This window comes from Stomoxys calcitrans, chromosome 2 (genome assembly GCF_963082655.1).
Source record: "Stomoxys calcitrans chromosome 2, idStoCalc2.1, whole genome shotgun sequence".
In the NCBI taxonomy this organism is placed as follows: Eukaryota; Metazoa; Arthropoda; class Insecta; order Diptera; family Muscidae; genus Stomoxys; species Stomoxys calcitrans.
In genome coordinates, this window is record NC_081553.1 from 40,540,462 (window position 1) to 40,563,474 (window position 23,013).

Sequence of the window (23,013 nt, forward strand, 5' to 3'; positions counted from 1 at the left end):
TTTCTTATTAGCAATTAATATATTATTTAAATGCTTACAATTTTGCTATACAAACCATTGTCTTAGCCAAACACAGTTTCCGCTCTCTGTCTCTCCTGACTTATCTCACTCTTTTTCCAATTTTCGATTGATGTTCGTGTGGCCACACAGAGGAGTGGAAAGCCATTAGTTTTAAATGGGTTTCATGTCAAAATATTCGATTTCAGTGGTTTTTGTGGTTTCTCCATTATATTTATTTCTTGTTCGTAACAATGCTTTGATACTGGTTCTTTCTTAGTTGGCGCTTTGCTGTCTCTCCCTATGTCCCGTCTGTCTGACTACCTGTCTGTCCGTCCATCCATCCATCTGTGTGTGGCGCTGTGTGTGAGCTTCAGGAGATAAATGTTTAAAACATTATCACTCTTAGATTGTTGGCCTTAGAGACAGACGGCAGAGAGGGGAATATATACTTCAGCAGAGCTGGGCAGAGATAGTTAGTCAACACATAATTAATCATCTGTCATTTTGACTCTTTTTCAAATAGCCAAAATCTAAATTGTTGTTATAACCCGACGACCGCTCAATGCAAACAATTGGGGTTAGGGGCACTACGAACTACAGTAAAATACACTTGTTTACAAATTGTGGCTTTCTATTCTTCTATATATTATTGAGTGCAATATATTTAGAGATTAATGGACTCTGACGCTTTGATGAAGATGGCGTGGTCATCACTAATCCATAAAATTAAAATCACATTATGCTGAGTGTCAGCAACATTATGTTTGAAGGCTTAGGTTATTGTGAAAAACACTTGGAAAGCATGGAAGCAAAGGTTTTTGAGATAGTAGCAGACATAATAGGGTTTCCCGTGCAATGTCTACTTTTCTAAGCGGTTCCGATGAATTATGGAATGATATGAAGAAAAAACTTTCTTTCGTCGATCATATGCAGAGACAAGGAGTTGCCGCCAATTGTATGTTTTCATCTAAAATTTTTGATGAGCTTTAAGATAAAAAGTTTAGAAAGAAGGCCACCCTAGCTCAGAGGTTAGCATGTCCGCCTATGACGATGACGCCTGGGTTCGAATCCTGTCGGGACCATCAGAAAAAATTTTCAGTGGTGGTTTTCCCCTCCTAATGCTGGCAACATTTGTGAGGTACTATGCCATGTAAAACTTCTCTCCAAAGAGGTGTCGCACTGCGGCACGCTGTTCGGACTCGGCTATAAAAAGGAGGACCATTATCACTGAGTTTAAACTTGAATCGGACTGCATTCATTGATATGTGAGAAGTTTGCCCCTGTTTCTTAGTGGAATGTTCATGGGCAAAATTTGCATTTGTATTTTTTCTATTAATTTTTTTAGATAAGGAATATGAAATGAAGAATGAACTTCCTTTTCTCAATTAAGCAAAATTCTTTCTTGGTTAAGTAGTTACAGCCAGCTAAAATTTTTTGCTTTTAAAATGTAGTTTCTTAGTACTTGCATTCTTACTTACCTTCAATTTCCGTTTCCAGAAAACTTGGCTTGGATCTGGTACCCCGCATTGGTCCCCTTGCCGTCGACCCACACAACATAGGAATTGTTGGACTACATAATGTCCATGTTACAAGTGCCGAAAATGCCAAAGCATCCTCTGTAAGTCTTTCATTGTTTTATAATATCTTTTATTTTTTTTTTTATTTTTGAAACAGAACTAATAAAACTCCCCTTTTTTAGAGTCGTGGCACACTGCGCCGCAAGACCCATCCTAATCCTAAAATCCTAACACACCATTTGTATTTTTGTATGCGTGAATTTGGCTATCGCATTGGTGGCGGCGATGATGCTGAGGTCTATTTTTATTTATACGATGCGATTAGCATGAAAGCCGTTTCCGAGAGATTTGTGGTGAAAATGTGCAAAGATGGCTTTGCAAATTTTTATGAAAAAGTCAATAGCAATTGTACGGTATTCACCGATTTGGGTAAGTTCCATTATTGAAGATATAATCTTATATATAAAATTCAATTTGTGTTTGTTTGTTTGTTCCGTATAAACTCAAAAACGGCTGAACCGATTATTTTGAAATTTTCACAGATTATGTAGGTTGGTCTGGAAGGAAACATAGGCTATATAATTTTTTGATATCGGAAGGGGGGGCGGACCCTCCTCCTTACCCCAAAAGTACTACCCAAAAATAAAAGTGGACCGATCGAGACAATATGGGATTCAAATGAAAGTTATTCAAGAGTAGAGTACGAATTTCATCATAAAAGTTGGGTCCAAGTACCTGGGGGGCCAAGTACCTGGGGGGAACGGTAGAGGGCGGACCCTCCACCGTTCCCCAAAAACACCACCCAAAATCAAAAGTGGACCGATAAGGACCATATGGGTATCAAATGAAAAGTATGCGGGAGTAGATAACGAATCTGGCATACAAATTTATGTCGAAGTATAAGGGATCACCCCACCCCCCCAAAAAACAATTAAAATGGGCACATTCGCCAGTCACGTATATATGGGACTGGGTTTGTTTGTTCCGTATAGACTGAAAAACGGCAGAACCGATTTTCTCAAAATTTTCGCATATTGTGTAGGTTGGTCTGGAAGGAAACATCTTCTTCTTTCTTTAATTGGCTATGACAGGAAACATAGGCTATATAATTTTTCGGTATTGGAAGGGGAACAGACCCTCCCCCTTATGCCAAAAACACAACCCAAAACCAAAAGTGAAACGATCGGGACAATATAGGTATCAAATGAAAGGTATTGGAGAGTAGAATACGAATATGACATTGAAATTATGACAATATGATACTTGGCTGAACCGATTTTCTTAAAATTTTCATAGATTGTGTACGTTTGTCTGGAAGGAAACATAGGCTATATAATTTTTAGATATCGGGTGGAGGCGGACCCTCCCCCTTTCCCCAAAAACGCCACCCATATCCAAAAGTGGTTCGATGGGTACAATAAGGGTATCAAATGAAAGGTTTTGGAGACCATAAAATGAATATGATATTAAAATTTGGGTTCAAGTACCCAGCGGTAGAAAACGAATTTTATTTTGGAGCCAAGTGTTTTGGTGTACTAAAGCACCCCCTAAACTGAACTTCATTTCCGTTGGGAATACAGAATGAATTTGACATCCATTTTCAGTACAAAGTGCCGGTGGCCCCTCATCCACCACCCTCCAAACGGTTAATATTTACCGGCCATGGCAATATGGGGCTTAAATTAAAGGGATTTGGAAGTGTAGCACGAATTTGGTATACATATTTGAGTCGAAATGTCTGAGGTGCCATTCCTCCCCTAATAAGAACATTACCCTAAGGAAAAACATTACCACCAGGAATCGAGAAGGGGCAAATTTTCACACTTCAATGAGTGCTTTCCGATTCAAGTTTATAGTCGAGTCCGAAAGGTGTCCCGCAGTGCGACATCTCTTTGGGGAAATTTTTTTAGATTACCATGCATGGCGAACATTAAGAGGGGATGAACACCGCTTTGTCCGATGTTCTCGCCAGGATTCGAACGATTTCAGCGTCGTAGGCTACAATGGCACGAAATTGATATCCGCATTCAGGGCGAAGTGTCCCCACCCTAAAAAGATATTAGAGAGTTAAAGAAGGCGCAGCGGAGCGGGCCCGGTTCGGCTAGTATTCTATATTTACAAATCAATAAAATATGAGATTCGTTTAATAGAGGATAGCTGACACGAAATGTTATCAAATTAAACTCGCAAATTTTGTCTGCGAAATTGGTTTTCATTGAATCAAATTATCAAAAAATTGTGGAAGTTAACCAAATTTTCATAATTCATTCACTTTTGGTCGTTATGACCATAAATGTAATCTGTCGGTATTTAAGCACATTTCCGTACAATGTTTTTTTCACCGCATACATACTTGCATATTTTTAGTCCTTACCTTGCTCTCTAAATTGGTACAAATAGAAAAGCCCATTGGATTAGCAACTGGCGAATTGGACAAACACTGTGTGAACGATAAAAAATGAGGAACATGTTTTTTTCCCATTCTTGATTTACACGTGATTTATGTAACGTGAGTCTATAATCTACGACCAATATTTGTGCGCCCCCTGTTCCAAAGCAGCTTTTAAAATGATTTTCCGATAATAAGTGGCATTTACTTTGAAGCCAGGATATTTGAAAACGATTGGAGGGCGGCCATCGCCGGTCACAGCAGTCCATATCATTACTTAAGATGGAAAATTACTTCGGGTGGTCGATCGAAGGCTCAAATTCTAGTAAGTGCGCTCGGTTAATGGGTTCAAATCCTGGCGAGAACATCAGAAAGTTTTTCGGATGTGATTATCCCCTCCTGTTATCCCGACATTTGGGAGGTATTATGCCATGTAAAAACTTTTCCCCAAAGAAGTGTCGCTTTGTGTCACGCTGTTCGGACTCGGCTATAAAAAGGAGGACCTATATCATTAAGCTTCAACTTAAATCGGACAACACTCATTGATACGTGAGAAGTTTGCCGCTGGAATGTTCATGGGCAATTTGCATTTTTGTTCAGTTATCAAAACAAAATCATTTTAGGAGTTTGAGAATTTTTTGTAGACCAACACCATGGCTTTTTGCAACGCTACTAGTGCGTCAAACAAACATTTTATTCACTTTGTGGGGTCTAAGTTCGCCAACAATAGTCGGTTGCGAATTCCCAGCCAAATATGGCGCAATCACACTATTACGCTTAAACTTCATCACGAATGGCATTTTTATACGCATCACCATAGGGAGGGGTATACTAATCTAGTCATTCCATTTGTAACACCTTGAAATATTGATCTAGGATCCCATAAAGTTTATATATTCTTGATCCTCTTGACATTCTGATTCGAGCTAACCATGTCCGTCCGTCCGTCTGTCGTAATCACGATAGCGGACTAACGCGTAGAACTAGCCGCATGAAATTTTGCACAGATACTCTATATATATGTGGGTCATTGGGGATTGCAAGCGGGCCATATCGATTCAGATTTGAATCTAGCTCCCATATAAACCGATCTCCCGATTTGATTTCTCGAGCCCCTGGAAGCCGCAATTTTTGTCCGATTTGGCGGAAATTTTGCACATAGTGTTCTGTTGAAACTGTGCCCAGTATTGTGAAATCGGTCAATAACCTGATATAGCTCCCATATAAACCGATCTCCCGATTTGACTTCTTGAGCCCATGGAAGCCTCAATTTTCATTCGATTTGGCTGAAATTTTGCACGTAGTGTTCAGTTTTGACTTCAAACAACTTTGCCAAGTATGGTTTAAATCAGTATATAACCTGATAAAGCTCCGATATAAACCGATCTCCCGATATGACTTCTTGAGCTCCTGGAAGCCTCAATTTTCATCCCATTTGGCTGAAATTTTGCACATAGTATTCTGTTATGACTCCCAACATCTGTGCCAAGTACCGTCCAAATCGGTATATAACCTGATATTACTCCCGTATAGACCGATCTCCCGTTTTGACTTTCTGAACCTCTGGAAGCCGCAATTTTTGTCCGATTTGGCTGAAATTTTGGACGTAGTGTTCAGTTTTGACCTCTAACAAATCTGCGATGTACGGTTCAAATCGGTCAAGAACCTGATATAGCTCCCATAAAAACCGATCAGCCAAATTGACTTCCTGAGCCCCGGGAAGCGGCAATTTTTGTCCGATTTAGCTGAAATTTTGCACATAGTGTTCTTCCAAAAACTGTCTTAAGTACGGTCTAAATCCCTCAATAACCTGATATAGCTCCTATATAAACCCATCTCCCGATTTAACTTCTTAAGCCGCTGAAAGCCGCAAATTTTTTGTTTTTTTAACTCAGAAGTAAATGCTTTTGACGGCTTGTGAACAATATAATGAGATTTAAAAAAAAAACAAATACATAGCATGTAGCTGTCATTAGTAGTTTGACAGATATACCAATGTGAACTTGGTAATACGTCGTGTCAGCTACCCTGTAGTATTAAATAACTATGCATTTTTTTTAAATTTTCTAAAAAAAGTGGTTTTGAAAGAAAATATTATCAAAATTTGGACTTTATAAAATATTTTGTTAAAAGCTGGTTTTTATAAAAATATAATAGAAAATTTTTATAAAAGGTTTTGTAAAAATTTGATTTTTATGAAAAATGTTGTAAAAATTTCATTGAAAAAAATTCTAAAAATGGTTTTTATAGAAAATTTTGTCATTATTTGATTTTAATAGAGAATTTTTTTTTACTAAAACATAAATTTTTCTTATTTTGCAGGTGCTGCTGATTTAAATGACGCCCTATATCTGGTAGCCGTTGTTATGCGTGTGGGTAAAATTTTACCTTCCGAAAAGTCCAGCAGTAATTCGTGCTGTACCGGCGTGAGTGCGTATCGTCGACCTTTTGGGATAGGCGTACTATCTTTGGCCGATATTGATCGCTACGACACTACCATAGAGTCCGAAGAAAGGGAATACAACATCAAGTTGGTCTATCACAATGATGAGAAGGATTTCCATCAATTGCCCGAATTGATTATCAAAAAGTCGAGCAGTAAATTCCAGCCCATTAGCACCATAAATCAGAGCAGTCAGGGCATAGTGGTGTCATTGAAGCTTCTACATGGCGGCTTGGGCCAGGCACGCCAGGAGCAGCCTCTGTTGTTCCAGGGCAGTACCATAACTCGCAAAATGGGCTTCCCCGATGTGATTATGCCCGGCGATGTACGCAACGATATGTTCATTACCTTGGAAAAGGGTGAATTTGAGAGGGGTGGTAAGAATACTGCAAAAAATATACTCGTCACGGTTGTGGTGCTAGATGTTGCTGGCAATGTACTCACCGAGTGTCTTTGGGGTGCTTCGGGCATGGATACCCAAAATTGCTACAAATCCATGATTTTGTATCATCAAAATGCCCCCTGTTGGAATGAAATGTTGCGTCTGAGTGTGCCCATTGACAAATTCTCAACGGCCCATGTGCGTTTTGAATTTCGGCACTGTTCGACCAGGGAGAAATCGGAACCCAAGCTGTTTGGCTTTAGTTTTGCCCGCCTAATGGATCCCAGTGGTGCCACCCTGGCCGATGGTCATCATGAGCTGTATGTCTACAAATGTGAGGATGCGGGAAAACTGATGACAGCCAATTATTTGATACTACCCTGCAAACCCAAGGATCCACATGCCAAGGTGGAGTGCAGCTCGATATTCCATCGCAGTTCCAAGGAGGTGTTTGTCATGCGCTCGCTGCTGTGCTCCACCAAACTTACCCAAAATGCTGATTTACTATCCCTGCTGCAATGGCGTGCGCATCCTGAAAAGATTCAAGATTCGCTCACCGGTGTCTTGCGCCTAAACGACGAAGAACTTGTGAAATTTCTACAGGATGTGCTGGATGCTCTCTTTGCCATGTTCTCCAACGAAGAGGGCAATAGCACACAACATTCGGGTTTGGTCTTCCATGTGCTGGTGAGCATATTCAGCTTGCTGCAAAGTAATAAATTCCAACATTTCCGGCCAGTGATGAACGAGTATATCGAAAATCATTTTGCCGCCGCTTTGGTCTATAAGGGATTGATAACTTCGGTGGAACATATGGCTGTTTTTCTCACCAAAGCCGAGCATCCCGATCCTTTTCAGAAATGTTTTGGTTCTTTGGAGTATATTTTTAAGCTTTTGATACAATCGCGCAAACTTTTTGCCCGAGCCACGGGTGGTCAATATGAGGATTCCTTCCGCAGGGACTTGCATTCCTTATTCACTGCATTAAATGGAATGTTGGCTGTGCCCTCATATGATGTCATCATACCCACTCAAGAAGCTTTGCTAAGTTCAACTGGTGTAGTTTTGGAACAATTGAAAGATACTTTGCCAGCACCGGAATTGGGCATGCTGGCGCGCAATATGCTGGATGCCATACCCAGAGATGCTCCTGAACGCTTGGTTCAGGCTAAATTGAAGGCTGTCAAGGATTTGGTATCGGGAGAACTATTTCATGAGGATGGTAAGAAATAAATAGAATAACTTTTATTATTATTTTTCTTCATTACCAAAAGCCAACATCATAGAATATTCCCTGCTTTCCCCTACCCTTTTCAGATTCCCGCACTGTCATACTTTCGGTGGCCTGTAAGCATTTGCGCATGCATCTCAGTCGTCGTGATGAACTAAGACTTTGTGCCGAAATTCTGTCGGAAATCCTAACCCATCTTTACGATTTGCAACGCGAACAAAGAGAAAAAGTCACCAATACACTGCAACATGATTTGGATTCCCTATGCAAGAACATTTTGAGCATTCTCATTAAGACCATTATCATCATTATTGAAGGATCAAATCCGGTATTACCCCAGTTGGTGGCATGCCTGCTAGGACTGCTGCAATTGCTAGATGAGACCCATTACAAACGCTATTGGGATGAACTAAGCCCCAACAAGGATCCCAGAGATCTTAAGGAATTTTTGGCCAAATCCTTGTTGGTATTCGAGGAGCTGGTGTCACAGGATTGGTTGGTCTTTCCACCCGATTGGTTGATCATGAAATTGGCCTGCAATGATGTGTTGCGCTGCTCCTTGGAGGAATTTGCCAAGCCTTTGGTCTATCGTTTTTTGGGTTCAAAATCTTTTGATTCACAACTCTGGTGGTCATACTTCAGTTTGGCTGTAACCTTTCTTACACAACCCTCACTGCAATTGGAGAAATATCGTGAGCCAAAGCGTCGCAAAATTTTACACTCACACAAGGATATGCGTGTGCTAATGGGTTTTCAAATATTGAGCATGTGGTCACAGTTGGGTGAACAGAAGCTACATTTCATACCATCAATGGTGGGACCATTCCTGGAGGTGACACTGGTGCCAGAGCCATCATTGAGAAAGGCCACACTGACGGTTTTCTACGATATGATGCAATGTGAACAGGTAAGTTGTAGGGAGAATAAAACATGAAAAAAGGCATTAATTTCGGCCGGACCGAACTTTGAATACCCACCATCTCGGCTACATATGTAAAACCCTTTCCGGCACAATCGGGTGAAACTTGGATAACTTAAGCACCCCAATTCGACACGACCATTGAAATATAAGTCACTGTCCAATTTTTTAGAACAAAATATTGGTCTTTTTTGGCAGCTATATCCAAATATAAACCTATCTGAACCATAAAGGACACGGATATCAAAAAGGCTAATATGAGTCACTGTCGGGAGGCCTAAACCAACTCACTTTTTCAAATTTACACGAAACCGAGTAATAAATAAAGCTTTTATTAGCTTTAGACCCTTAATCAGCATATCGGTCTATATGACAGCTATATCCAAATACATTCCGATATTTACTTTATTTGGGTCCGATAGTGGGTGGCTTAAAACAACGCACTGATTCAGATTTCAGCGAAATTGGGTAATATATGCAGCTTTTATGGGTTCCAGACCCATAAACGGCAGATCCGTCTGCATGACAGCTATATCTAAATATAGTTCAATCTGAAAAATATTTGGGGCGGATGTCGGGAGGCTTAAAACAACTCACTGTTTCAAATTTCACCGAAATCGGGTCATAAATAAAGCTTTTATGGGCTTCAAACCCCTTATCGGCAGATCGGTCTATATGGCAGCTATACCTAAATATAGTCCGATCGGAACCATATTAAGGTCGGATATTAAGAGGCTCAAAAAAACTCACTGTTTTAAATTTTAGCGAAATAGGGTAACAAATATAGCTTTTATGGGCTTCAGACCCCTTATCGGCAGATCGGTCTATATGACAGCTATACATAAATATAGTCCGATCCAAACCATACTTGAGTCCTATGTTTGGAGGCCTAAAACTATTCACTGTTTCAAATTTCAGCAAAATCGGTTAAAAATAAAGCTTTTATGGGCTTCAGACCGTTTATCGGCAGATCGGTCTATATGGGAGCTCTATCTAAATATAGTCCGACCTGAACCATATTTTGGTCGGATGTCGGGAGGCCTAAAACTACCCAATGTTTCAAATTTCAGCAAAATTGGGTAAAAAATAAAGGTTTTACGGGCTTCAGACCCTTTATCGGGAGATCGGTCTATATGGCTGCTATATCTAGTCAGATGTCTGGAGGCCTAAAGCTACCCACTGTTTCAAATTTAGCGAAATCGGTTTATAAATAAAGCTTTTATGGGCTTCAGACCCTTTATCGGTAGATCGGTCTATGTGGCAGCTAGATCAAAATATAGTCCGATCTGAACCATATTTGGATCAGATGTCGGGAAGCTTTAAACTACTCACTGTTTCAAATTTCAGCGAACTCGGATAATAAATAAAGTATTTATGGGCATTAGACACTTAATCAGCAGATCGCAGATAGCAGCTATATCCGATTTGGCCCGTTCAAGAACTTAACCAGCGTGGATCAAAAAGACGTATCTGTGCCAAATTTCAACTCAATATCTCAATTTTTGAAGGCTGTAGAGTGATTACAACAGACGGACGGACGGACAGACGCACAAACATCGTTAAATCGTCTTAGAATTTTACGACGATCCCCTATCCCTCGGTGGTGGGTATAAAAACAAAAGCAGTATTAAAAACAAGAAATCAAGATCCTAGATCGAGTTATATGGCAGCTATTGTATATCAGGTTATAAACCGATTTGAACCATAAATGACACAGTTGTTGAAAGTCATAATGAAACACGTCATGCAAAATTTTAGCGAAATCGGATAGGATTTGCGCCCTTTACAGGCTTAAGAAGTCAAGGCCCCAGATCGGTTTATATGGCAGCTATATCAGGTTATAAACCAATTTGAACCATACTTGGCACAGTTGTTGGAAGTTGTGACGAAACACGTCATGCAAAATTTCAGCCAAATCGGCTAAGAATTGCGCCTTATAGAGGCTCAAGAACTCAAGACCTCAGATCGGTTTATATTACAGCTGTATCAAGTTATGGTCCGATTTGAACCATACTTGACCTAGTTGTTGGAAGTGATAACAAAACACCACATGCAAAATTGCAGCCAAATCGGACTAAAATTGCACCCTCTATTGGCTCAAGAAGTCAAGACCCAAGATTGGTTTATATGGCAGCTATATCAAAACATGGACCGATATGACCCATTAACAATCCCAACCGACCTACACTTATAAGAAGTATTTGTGCAAAATTTCAAGCGGATAGCTTTATTCCTTCGAAAGTAAGCGTGCTTTCGACAGACAGACGGACAGGCAGACGGACTGTCCGTCCGTCCGGACGGACATGGCTAGATCGACATAAAATGTCATGACGATCAAGAATATATGTACTTTATGGGGTCTGAGACGAATATTTCGAGGAGTTACAAACAGAATGACGAAATTAATAAATCCCCATCCCATGGTGGAGGGTATAAAAAAACTTTTGTAAAAGAAAAAAATTCTGCACACGTATTGGAACGTCAATGTAAACGTCTCATGCCAAATCGGACGAAAATTGTGGATTCTACAGTCTTAAAAGGCCAAATCGGATGAAAGATATATATGGGAGCTATATTTAAATCTGAACCGATTTTTATGAAAGTTTGCACACATATGTAGACCTCAAATAAAATACCCAATGGCAAATTTTGTAAAATTTTTGTCTGTCGAAAGCACGCTAACTTCCGAAGGAGTAAAGCTAGCCGCTTGAAATGTTGCACAAATACTTCTTATTAGTGTAGGTCGGTTTGTATTGTAAATGGGCCATATCGGTTCATGTTTTGATATAGCTGCCATATAAACCGATCTTGGGTCTTGACTTTTTGAGCCTCTAGAGTACGCAATCCGATTGGAATGAAATTTTGCACGACGTGTTTTGTTATGATATCCAACAACTGTGCCAAGTATGGTTCAAATCGGTCCATAACCTGATATAGCTTCCATATAAACCGATCTTGGGTCTTGACTTCTTGAGCCTCTAGAGTGCGCAATTCTTATTCGATTGGAATGAAATTTTGCACGACATGTTTTGTTATGATATCCAACAACTGTGCCAAGTATGGTTCAACTCGGTCCATAACCTGATATAGCTGTCATATAAACCGATCTTGGGTCTTGACTTCTTGAGCCTCTAGAGGGCGCAATTCTTATCCGATTTGAATGAATTTTTGCACGAAGTGTTTTGTTATGATATCCAACAACTGCGCCTGGTGTGGTTCAAATCGGTTCATGACCTGATATAGCTGCCATATAAACCGATCTTAGAACTGGACTTCTTGAGCCTCTATAGGTCGCAATTATTATCCGATTTGCCTGAAATTTTATACGACGGATCCTCTCATGACCATCAACATACGTGTTTAATATGGTCTGAATCGGTGTATAGCCCGATACAGCTCCCATATAAATCGATCTCTCTATTTTACTTCTTGAGCCCCCAAAGGGCGCAATTCTTATGCGAATTGGCTGATATTTTACACAGGTCTCCAACATATAATTTAATTGTGGTCCAAACCGGACTATATCTTGATATCACTCTAATAGCAGAGCAAATCTTTTCTTATATCCTTTTTGCCTAAGAAGAGATGCCGGGAAAAGAACTCGACAAATGCGATCTATGATGGAGGGTATATAAGATTAGGCCCGGCCAAACTTAGTACGCTTTTACTTGTTCTTATTGCGCTCAAATAAATGTTAACCACTATGACCCAACGTTTCACTCGATAGACATGCTTCTACCATTGCACTGCTCATTAATTAGTGAGTAGTTGGAAGCATATAATCTTTTAGTGGCAAAGCAGTCCGAAGGGACCCCTGGTAGCCTAACCACTAATGCATTTTGCGACACCACATTTTGCCTAAACTTTGTGAAGGTTTTTTTTTTTTGATTTTCTATTCTAAATAAAACAGAAGAGCAATACCCATTGGTCTATGCTGGACACAATCCCAACAACCAATTAAAGAAGTAAAATTAAAATTTGTTTACATATATTTTTAGGCTGCCCGTGGATCCTTCCGTTTGGTGGAAAGCGAACTTATTGACAAATTGGATTTGCTAATAAGTGAAAACAAAGGCGATGATGAATACCGTGAACTCTTCAGCACAATGTAAGTTCGTTAGTTTTACTCTGTACTCACATTATGAAAAATTAAATTTCTTCTCACCATTCGCTTTTTTGGTGTTGTACATTGTAATCTTACATATATATATACACTTCTATTATCGATTTAATTTTTAACCAAAGCTAAATGTCTACAGCTTTTACTAAAGACAACATGCTTTTTCATAACCATAATTTTTATTAACTTCTTTTTTAAATAACCAATGCATTCTCACTCCAAAAACAAAAACAAACACTACAAAAAAGGGAGCATCTAAGCCTGGTGTAAGTTCACTATACTATACCATCAATTCTAATTTTGGTAGAAATTCATTTTTGTATAATAATTCATTGCTCATTTGATTTAGTTTTATATAAAAAATTATTAAAAAAAAAATTGTAAATATTTTTTTTTTGTAAAACTTGTATTTTTATATTTTATTATTTTATAAACTAAATTTACAAAATATTAAATAGTGGGTTGCCCAAAAAGTAATTGCGGATTTTTCATATAGTCGGCGTTGGCAAATTTTTCAGTTATCAGCTGTTACTTTTAGCTTGCTTTAGAAAAAAAGTGTAAAAAAAGTATATTTGATTAAAGTTCATTCTAAGTTCTATTAAAAATGCATTTACTTTCTTTTAAAAAATCCGCAATTACTTTTTGGGCAACCCAATACATAAAATATAATAGATAGAGTGATTCCTCTATAGTCTTTCGCCTTTCGATTAACTAGCGCCGTCACTGATTGCTTCACAATTGATCACTGAGCTAACAAACTATCGATAATCACAACTTTGATATTTTCGATATTTCCAATAATAAATATAGTATCGATACTATCGTTAATTTCCCATCACCTAAATGTCAAACGAAAATGAGAAGTAAAAATCACGAGTCCGATTTAGGTAGTAGCAATATCAATACACAGACCGTATAGAACCAAGTCAGTTGGAAGTCATGAAAGAAATCATTGTACAAAGTTAGCCCAATCGGATGAAAATTGCGCCCTCTATAGGCGCAATATATCTTATACAACACATTCAGTGCCAAATCACTTTTTGTACCCACCACCGAAGGATGGGGGTATATTCATTTTGTCATTCCGTTTGCAGCACATCGAAATATCCATTTCCGACCCTATAAAGTATATATATTCTTGATCAGCGTAAAAATCTAAGACGATCTAGACATGTCCGTCCGTCTGTCTGTTGAAATCACGCTACAGTCTTAAAAAATAGAGATATTGAGCTGAAACTTTGCGCAGTTTTTTTTTTTTTGTTCATAAGCAGGTTAAGTTCGAAGATGGGCTATATCGGACTATATCTTGATATAGCCCCCATATAGACCGATCCGCCGATTTAGGGTCTTAGGCCCGTAAAAGCCACTTTTATTATCCGATTTTGCTGGAATTTGAGACAGTGAGTTAAGTTAGGCTCTTCGACGTCTTTCTTCAATTTGGCTCAGATCGGTCCAGATTTGGACATAGCTGCCATATAGATCGATCTCTCGATTTAAGATTTTGGACCCATAAAAGGCGCATTTATTGTCCGATTTCTCCGAAATTTGGGACAGTGAGTTGTGCTAGGCTCTTCGACATTTTTTTGCAATTTGGCCCAAATCGGTCCAGATTTGGATATAGCTGCCATGTAGACCAATATCTCGAATTACAATCTTGGGCCCATAAAAGTGCATTTATAATCCGACTTCACTAAAATTTGACACAGTGACTTATGTTAGGCTCTTCGACGTCCGTGTCGTATATGGTTCAGATCGGTTTCTTTTTAGATAAGCTACTATACTTATTAGTATTTGGTCCAAATCGAAACATATTTCGATATAACTGCTATGGGACATAAGGTATTCAATTTTCATCGGATTTTGATGAAAAGTGGTTCAAATAGATATTTTGCCAGCTTATAGTTGCGAAACATGAGTTAGGCTGTTGGGTCTTGGGAATTTTGAGTTTGGGGCATTTAACCTGATACTTGGCCCCTAATTTATATGTTAAATACCGAAGGAAAATGGGTTCTTTTGGGATCTGAATTACTTTATTTGCTTAACATATTTGAAACTAAAATACTTTTAAATTCCCCCAGGTCTTATTTGAATCAACCTTACATCAATTTTGAATGAATGATTTTTACTCTACATTCAGAGTCCCGTCGCCTGAGTGCTATATTGTCCTTGTCGGTCTTCATGCCCGTTTATTACTAGCAAACACGTACTCTTCTTCCAAAGACCTATTATTTGAGACTCTTTCTGCCGGACAACCTACATGTTTGTTTTGGAGGGTTTTCTGGGTCGGACGGCTCCCAAGACATTTTGTATCCAATTTTAATATCAAGTAGAGGTGTACACGTGAGTTGTCGTTTCACACGATTCATGATGTGATCGTGCGTGACGACTCACGAGGCACTTACGGCCCACAAAAAAATCACGACTAAGTTTAAAAAAATAACGGAAACCAAAATAGGTATTTGAACGTACGAATCTTCTTACAGATGCATAAAAACTAAAAGATCAAATAACTGGTTTACAGGGCTGATACATTTTATGTATAAAATTCTGCACGTACAAGTGCTGTATAACTCGAGACTCATGAAAAGAAATTATTATTCGCTTCATGGAAAAATATTTGTTTAACCGTGACTCGTGAGTTTTTTGTGAGTCGTCAAAAAACTGTCAAAAAGTGTTACAAAAAAATTTTGACGAAGTAAATGCAAACACATTCCGTTGAAGTGGTACTGAGTTCTATAAGCAAAATGGTAGCGACATGTCGCTACGCCAATAGAAATTTTGCTTCAATTATTTGCCAATGCAGTAATATACTCACTAAATGGGCACCAACCAACTCTGTTTCAATGATGTTGTCTATGTTGTGTGTTGTTGTTTGACTTTTGTGTGTGTTCTGGCAAAGAATAGTCCGTCGAATTTCGCAATTATTTAATAGACATTTTCGCTGCGAATCATGGCGAAGCAATTAAAGGTGGTCTCATTTGTACAACCAACACAAATCATATGGAACAATTCGTCATCTTGTCATCAAGCTAATCGACGTTTTGCCAACCTACACGAAGAAATTTGTGTGCGTGTGTGTATGCGTGTGATAAAATGAGCAGAGAACATGCAGGAAGAAAATAAGAACAAAGAGAATGCAAACAAAAACTGACATTTTAATACCGTCAAACCTGACCGGCTGTTAACAGTTATTCGCGAGAGACCATCTTATTAAATCCGCCTTGGTTGCGAATGAAGTCAGTACTAGGCTAAAGTCGTGATTTTCTCGTGGGTCTTGATTTTCTCGTGATTCATGAATCGTGAGTGACTCGTGAGTCGTGATTGTCTTGTGCGCCGTGAGTGAGCTAGTAAAATTTTCCTCTCATGAACGTGCATAAACGTGAGTCGACATAAAAAAGTCGTGCATGAGTAAATTTTTTTCTCGTGAGCGTGAGGGGAAAGTCACTCGCGCGCACATCTCTAATATCAAGTTATTACCCATGGCGAAACAGTTAAAGATGGTCTCATTTTTACAACAACCACAAATCATATGGTGCAATCAACCATCAAGCTGATCGACGTTTTACCAACACACAGCGGCGTGTGTGTAACCTGGCCGGCTGTTAGTAGCTGTTCGCGTGAGACCACCTTTTTAAATCCGCCTTGGTTATTACCTTACTTTCAATGACCCGTTACAGTGAATACCATTTGTCGCAATCAACCCACATATTATTTTGGTGACTAATTGGAGACGGTGCCGCCCCGCATACTCGGTCCCGTATTAGGAAGTACATTTTTTTTTACTCTTCACCTGAATACCATGTTACCCTGATGGGATAGTTCTCCGTTTGGGAGGCTTTTGCGAATAGGGGACTTTTTTGTGATATGACGATCTCTGATACTTGATGACCACTTAATACCACTTAATATCCGCGACTGAAATTGCAGGTACTCCGTATGCATGGCCTTATTGCAGATTGCAGCTACTCCGTATGCATGGTGGTCTCATTTGTACAACAACCACAAATCATATGGTGCAATCCGCCATCTTGTCATCCTTTTTTAAGCCGAGTCGGAACGGTGTGCCGTAAAGCAGCACCACTTGGTTAAGAAGATTTAACATGGCAGGATACCCCACAAATCTAGCCAGCATTGCAAATTGCAAATTTTGCCCATGAACATTCCACTAAGGAACTGGGGCAAACTTCTCACATATCAATGAGTGCAGTCCGATTCAAGTTTTAAGCTCAATGATAAGGGGACTCCTTTTTATAGCCAAGTCCGGACGGCGTGCCGCAGTGCGACATCTCTTTCGAGAGAAGTTTTACATGGCATAGTACTTGACAAATGTTGCCAGCATTAGGAAGGGAAAGCCACCGCTAAAAAAATTTTTTCTGATGGTCTCGCCAGGATTCGATCCCAGGCGCTCAGCGTCATAGGCGGACATTCTAACCTCTGCGCTACAGTGCCCTTCTCCAGCCAGCATTAGTAAGGGGATAACCACCGGTGAACATTTTTTTGAGGTTCACGCCAAAGTTTGAACCCAGGGGTTCGGCGTCATAGGCGGATCACATTCGACGTACATATGTAGAGTCGTATAAATCCAGAAAGTGACAGCACATATCGCATAATAGCAACTTTAGTGTCGCATTGTGTTGTCCACCATCGCTATCTTCATATGTAGATGGTGTTGGCAGCGCACGATTATGCGGTTATCATTTGACTGTTTCTTATGACGTTAAGAAGCTTCGCGTTGAAAATCGCAATTCTGCAAACAAATGTTAAAAAAGCAAATCGCAAAAGTTAAACCAGGGTTCACTATAGAATGTTAGCACACTTGCCCAGCTGATTGAATTGTCGAATTCCAGAGTTGTATCCAAATTCTACTAGAACGTCAAATGCTTGGTTTGGATTTAAAATGTGTATACCCTCCACCATAGGATGGGGGTATACTAATTTCGTCATTCTGTTTGTAACTAGTCGAAATATTCGTCTGAGACCCCATAAAGTATATATATTCTTGATCGTCGTGAAATTTTATGTCGATCTAGCCATGTCCGTCCGTCTGTCGAAAGCACGCTAACTTCCGAAGGAGTAAAGCTAGCCGCTTGAAATTTTGCACAAATACTTCTTATTAGTGTAGGTCGGTTGGTATTGTAAATGGGCCATATCGGTCCTGGTTTTGATATAGCTGCCATATAAACCGATCTTGAGTCTTGACTTCTTGAGCCTCTATAGTGCGCAATTCTTATTCGATTGGAATGAAATTTCGCACGCTGCCATATAAATCGATCTGACTATTTTACTTCTTGTGCCCCCAAAGGGCGCAATACTTATTCGAATTGGCTGACATTTTACACAGGTCTCCAACATATAATTTAATTGTGGTCCAAACCAGACCATTTCTATATATCGCTCTAATAGCAGAGCAAATCTTTTCTTATATCCTTTTTTTGCCTATGAAGAGATGTCGGGAAAAGAACTCGAAAATTCGATCCATGGTGGAGGGTATATAAGATTCGGCACGGCCGAACTTAGCACGCTTTTGCTAGTTGTTTTTACATTTTAATTGCTGTAATTTATAATTTTCACGTTTATAATTATAAATCTTTCGATTTTGTGGCTACTTTACATGATAATGCAAATAAAAACTATAATGTCAATTAGAAAGTGTCCACAGTGTCCAGTCTAGGAGCCTAGTGGGAATTTGCGCCACCATCGCCACAGGGTTGTATAAGTTGATTTCGTTGTTGTCAAGCAAGTGAGCCAACCTTCTTAATTCATAGAGATGGGCGATGGGTAAATACCCAGAAGGTATTTACCCGGTAAATTGGGTAAATACCCGGGTATTTACCTATTTTTACCCAAAAGCTGGGTATTTATAATTTTGCAGATATCTTGAGTATATATATCCATATATAGGTTGCCCAAAAAGTAATTGCGGATTTTTCATATAGTCGGCGTTGACAAATTTTTTCACAGCTTGTGACTCTGTAATTGCATTCTTTCTTCTGTCATTAGCAGCTGTTACTTTTAGCTTGCTTTAGAAAAAAAGTGTAAAAAAAGTATATTTGATTAAAGTTCATTCTAAGTTTTATTAAAATGCATTTACGTTCTTTTAAAAAATCCGCAATTGCTTTTTGGGCAACCCAATAATTCGGCACAGTGAGTTCTGGTAGACCCCTAATCATTTTTGTGAAGTGCGGATCCGATCGGACTATACTTGGATATAGCTGCCCTTAGACCGACCACCCGATCTCCCCATAAAGGGTATTGAGGCCATAAAAGATCCATTTATTACCCGAATTCGATGAAATTTGGCACAGTGTGTTCTGGTAGACTCCAACCATTCTTGTCAAAAGTTGTACAGTTCGGACTATATTTGGATATTTAGATATATATACCCAAAAAAGGCATTTATTGGGTATTTACCCAATAAATACCCAAGCGTTGGGTATTTACCCGGTAAAAACCCATCTCTAACCATAGTTTATTATTATTAGTTACAATTGTAAATTTTGATGACTAAAAACTACTTCACGTGTGGCAACACAGAGTTGCATTTTTGCGCTCAAAACCAAAGCTCAACGCGTTTATTCTGTTTTGGCCTCTAAAGGGGACTTCTTAAGATATTTCTTATTAAAAATTTATTCATTTTGTACATTTTTCGTAACATAGTTTTTTTTAAGTTCAAATGCAAACATTTGATGTCTAATATTTGATATATGTTATTACCTCCTGTAATAATTGTGCAGCAAAACTTTACCATAAGCTCCTAATTTTGTTCTATATTTATTACTATTTTATTATTTTCTTTCCAATAGCCTTCTAGAAAAAGTACATGACGAAAATCCTAGCTGGAAAGATGCCGGAACTGCATTCATTGCTTCAGTCACCCGGTTATTGGAACGTCTACTGGACTACCGTAGTGTTATGCAGGGTGAAGAGAATCGTGATAAGCGAATGTCCTGCACTGTTAATCTTTTGAATTTCTATAAAAATGAAATCAATCGCAAGGAGATGTATCTGAGGTAGGTCACCTTTAAAAAAGGTGCATACATAGTTAATGTTTTTTTTTTTTTTTCAATAAAATATTTTTTTAAATTTTAGATACATCTATAAATTACATGATCTACATTTGCAAGCTGAGAATTATACAGAGGCTGGTTTTACTTTGAAACTTTATGCAGATATGTTGAGCTGGGATCGAGAATCGACTAGTTTGTCGCCCAACGGTAATGATGGTCAGCCGGAATGGCAACGCAAGGAGAGATTATATCATGAGGTAAGAGGAAACACGATCTATACATACTAAATTTTCTATTACAAAACGATTGCATCATAGAAAATTTTCCTAAGCGCTTTAGCTAAATTTTATAAACAAATTTTACAAATCGTTTAAATGTCGATATATTTTTCTTTGCAAACCAAACTAAGACCTTTTTAAAAAAAAAACAGCTAGCCCGCTGCCCTTTTTACCATGTAATAAATCCTGTTTTTAGGTCAAATATGGCTACTACCAAATATCTTTCATTTGAGCCCCATATTCTATGGTCAGTAAATATATCTGGGGGAGGGTCTTCCCGAATTTCCATGACAAATTCGTGTTTTGTTACAATAAGGATCCATACCAAAATTCTCTTTAATCGTATCACTCATCCCTGATTTCTGACGTTTTTGAAAATTGTGGCAAGGGGGAGGGTCCTTTTATTTGAGCCGAATATAGTCATGGTCGTTGAATAAGCCCAGTTTGAGGATGTTTAAGGGCTGAGGCTGCCCCTATGTTATTTTGCGCTAAATATGTCCGATGGGTGCTTTGGGGGTGGGGCGAAACCCAAGACTCTTAATCCCGAAACTTATTTTCATTTGAGCACCCTATTTGCCATGCTCGGATAATATGTCTGGGGTTTGCTGGTAGAGCAGTCCCCCATATACTTGGCCCTACAATTGGATATCAGATTAGTTTACTACTCTTAAATACTTTTCACTTCATATCCCTTTGGCGGCTTTTGAGATTAGTTCTCGTCATTAGGTCTCCCCAGGTACCCTATCTAAAATTTGGATACCAAATTTTTCTTTTTAGGTTAATATAAGAGTGCCAACAAATCTTGGCTTGGCCTTCATTAGCACCACGTGAAAAATAAGTTTATCTTATGGGGCTTGGGGTGGCACCCTAGGTACTTGGAATAAATTTTTGACATCATATTCGTATTTCACTCCCGAATACCTTTCATTTGAGTCCCATGTTGTCCCGATCGGTCCACTTTGATTTTGGACTGTTTTGGGCTTGGGACGGCTCGCTAGGTCCTTGGACCCAATTTTAAATATCATGTTCATACTCTACTCCCAAATACCTTTCATTTGAGTCCCACAATGTCAAAATCGGACCACTTTTGATTTTGGACTTCACTTTTGGGTCGCCTTTGGAGCTGGGGCGGCCTCCTAAGTACTTGGACCCAATTTTTAATACCATATTCGTATTTAACTCCCAAATACCTTTAATTTAAGTCCCATATTGTCCCAATTGGTAAATATGCCCTTCTGGGGGGTTTTTGGGGATAAGGAGGCCCCTCAATATATTTATTTTTAAATACCTTTCATTTGATACCCATATTGCCCATAGCGGTAAAAGTGTCCTTACATTTCATGAAAATCGGTTTAGCCGTTTTTGAGTCTATACGGAACAGACAAACGTTCCGTTTGTAACACATCGAAATATTGATCTGACCCAACAAAGAATATATTTCCTTGATCGTATTGACATTCTTAGTCGACCTAGCCATGTCCATCCGTCTGTCCCTCTGTCGAAAGTACGCTAACTTTAGAAGGGATAAAGATAGGCGCTTGAAATTTTGCACGAATACTTCCTATTAGTATAGGTTGGTCGGGATTGTAAACAGGATATATCGGTTCCTGCTTTAGTATAACTGCCATAAAAACCGATCCTGGATATTAACTTTTTGAGCCTCTTGTGGGCCCAATTCTTCCTTGGGGGCCCAATTTCCGATTTGTCTGAAATTTTGCATGAAGTATTTTGTTTTAACTAGTGCGCCAAATATGGCACAAATCGGTTCATAACTTGATACAAATCCCATATAAACCGATTTCGGAGCATGGCTTTATGAGCCGCTAGAGAGCGCAATTGTTATCCGATTTGGCTGAAATTTTGCACGAAGTGTTTTGTTCTAATTAGACTTCTTGAACGTCTAGGGGGCGCAATTCTTATCCGATTTAACTGAAATTTGGTACGTATGGTTTTGGTATGACTTTTAACAAATATGCTTAATATGGTGCAAATCAGCCCATAACCTGATATAGCCGCTATATTAACAGATCTTCCGATTATACTTCTTGAGCCTCTAGAGGGCGCAATTCTTATCCAATTTGGTTGAACTTTTGTATAAGGTGTTTAATTATGACTTTCAATGACTGGGCTGAGTATGGTCAAAATCGGTTCATAACTTGATATAGGTGGCATATAGTCGGATTTTGACTTCTTGAGCCTCTACAGAGCGCAATTAATATCCCAATTGGCTAAAATTTTGCACGAAGTTTTTTTTGTTTGGACCTCCAATAACTGTGACAATGATTCGGCCCAGCCGAACATAGCACGCTTTACTTGTTTTTAATATTGGGTTGCCCAAAAAGTAATTGCGGATTTTTCATATAGTCGGCGTTGACAAATTTTTTCACAGCTTGTGACTCTGTAATTGCATTCTTTCTTCTGTCAGTTATCAGCTGTTACTTTTAGCTTGCTTTAGAAAAAAAGTGTAAAAAAAGTATATTTGATTAAAGTTCATTCTAAGTTTTATTAAAAATTCATTTACTTTCTTTTAAAAAATCCGCAATTACTTTTTGGGCAACCCAATATAACTTTTCGACTACCGTAAGTTATTTCTCTAATTCCTAATTTTTTTTGTCCGAAGGACCGGCAACATCTCAAACAGTAGTGAAAATCATATGATCAACTCTGTACACTCTCAGCTTTTATACCCACCACCAAATGATGGGGGTATACAAATCTAGCCATTCC

General features: G+C 38.9%; 1 protein-coding gene across 3 annotated transcripts in view; it reads left to right on the top strand.

The window, feature by feature from the left end:
* Positions 1–23,013, top strand: part of LOC106088729 (dedicator of cytokinesis protein 3) — a 229,409-nt gene that overhangs the window by 201,714 nt on the left and 4,682 nt on the right. For 2 of the 3 annotated variants that reach the window (XM_013254385.2, XM_013254386.2), the window contains 8 exons: positions 1,498–1,618; positions 1,700–1,946; positions 6,229–7,953; positions 8,049–8,869; positions 12,880–12,989; positions 13,250–13,267; positions 19,805–20,011; positions 20,091–20,265. In XM_013254385.2, coding sequence (XP_013109839.2) covers positions 1,498–1,618; positions 1,700–1,946; positions 6,229–7,953; positions 8,049–8,869; positions 12,880–12,989; positions 13,250–13,267; positions 19,805–20,011; positions 20,091–20,265 — 3,424 coding nt within the window. The remainder of the gene's footprint in view (positions 1–1,497; positions 1,619–1,699; positions 1,947–6,228; positions 7,954–8,048; positions 8,870–12,879; positions 12,990–13,249; positions 13,268–19,804; positions 20,012–20,090; positions 20,266–23,013) is intronic. The other variant, XM_013254387.2, reaches the window with a different exon arrangement.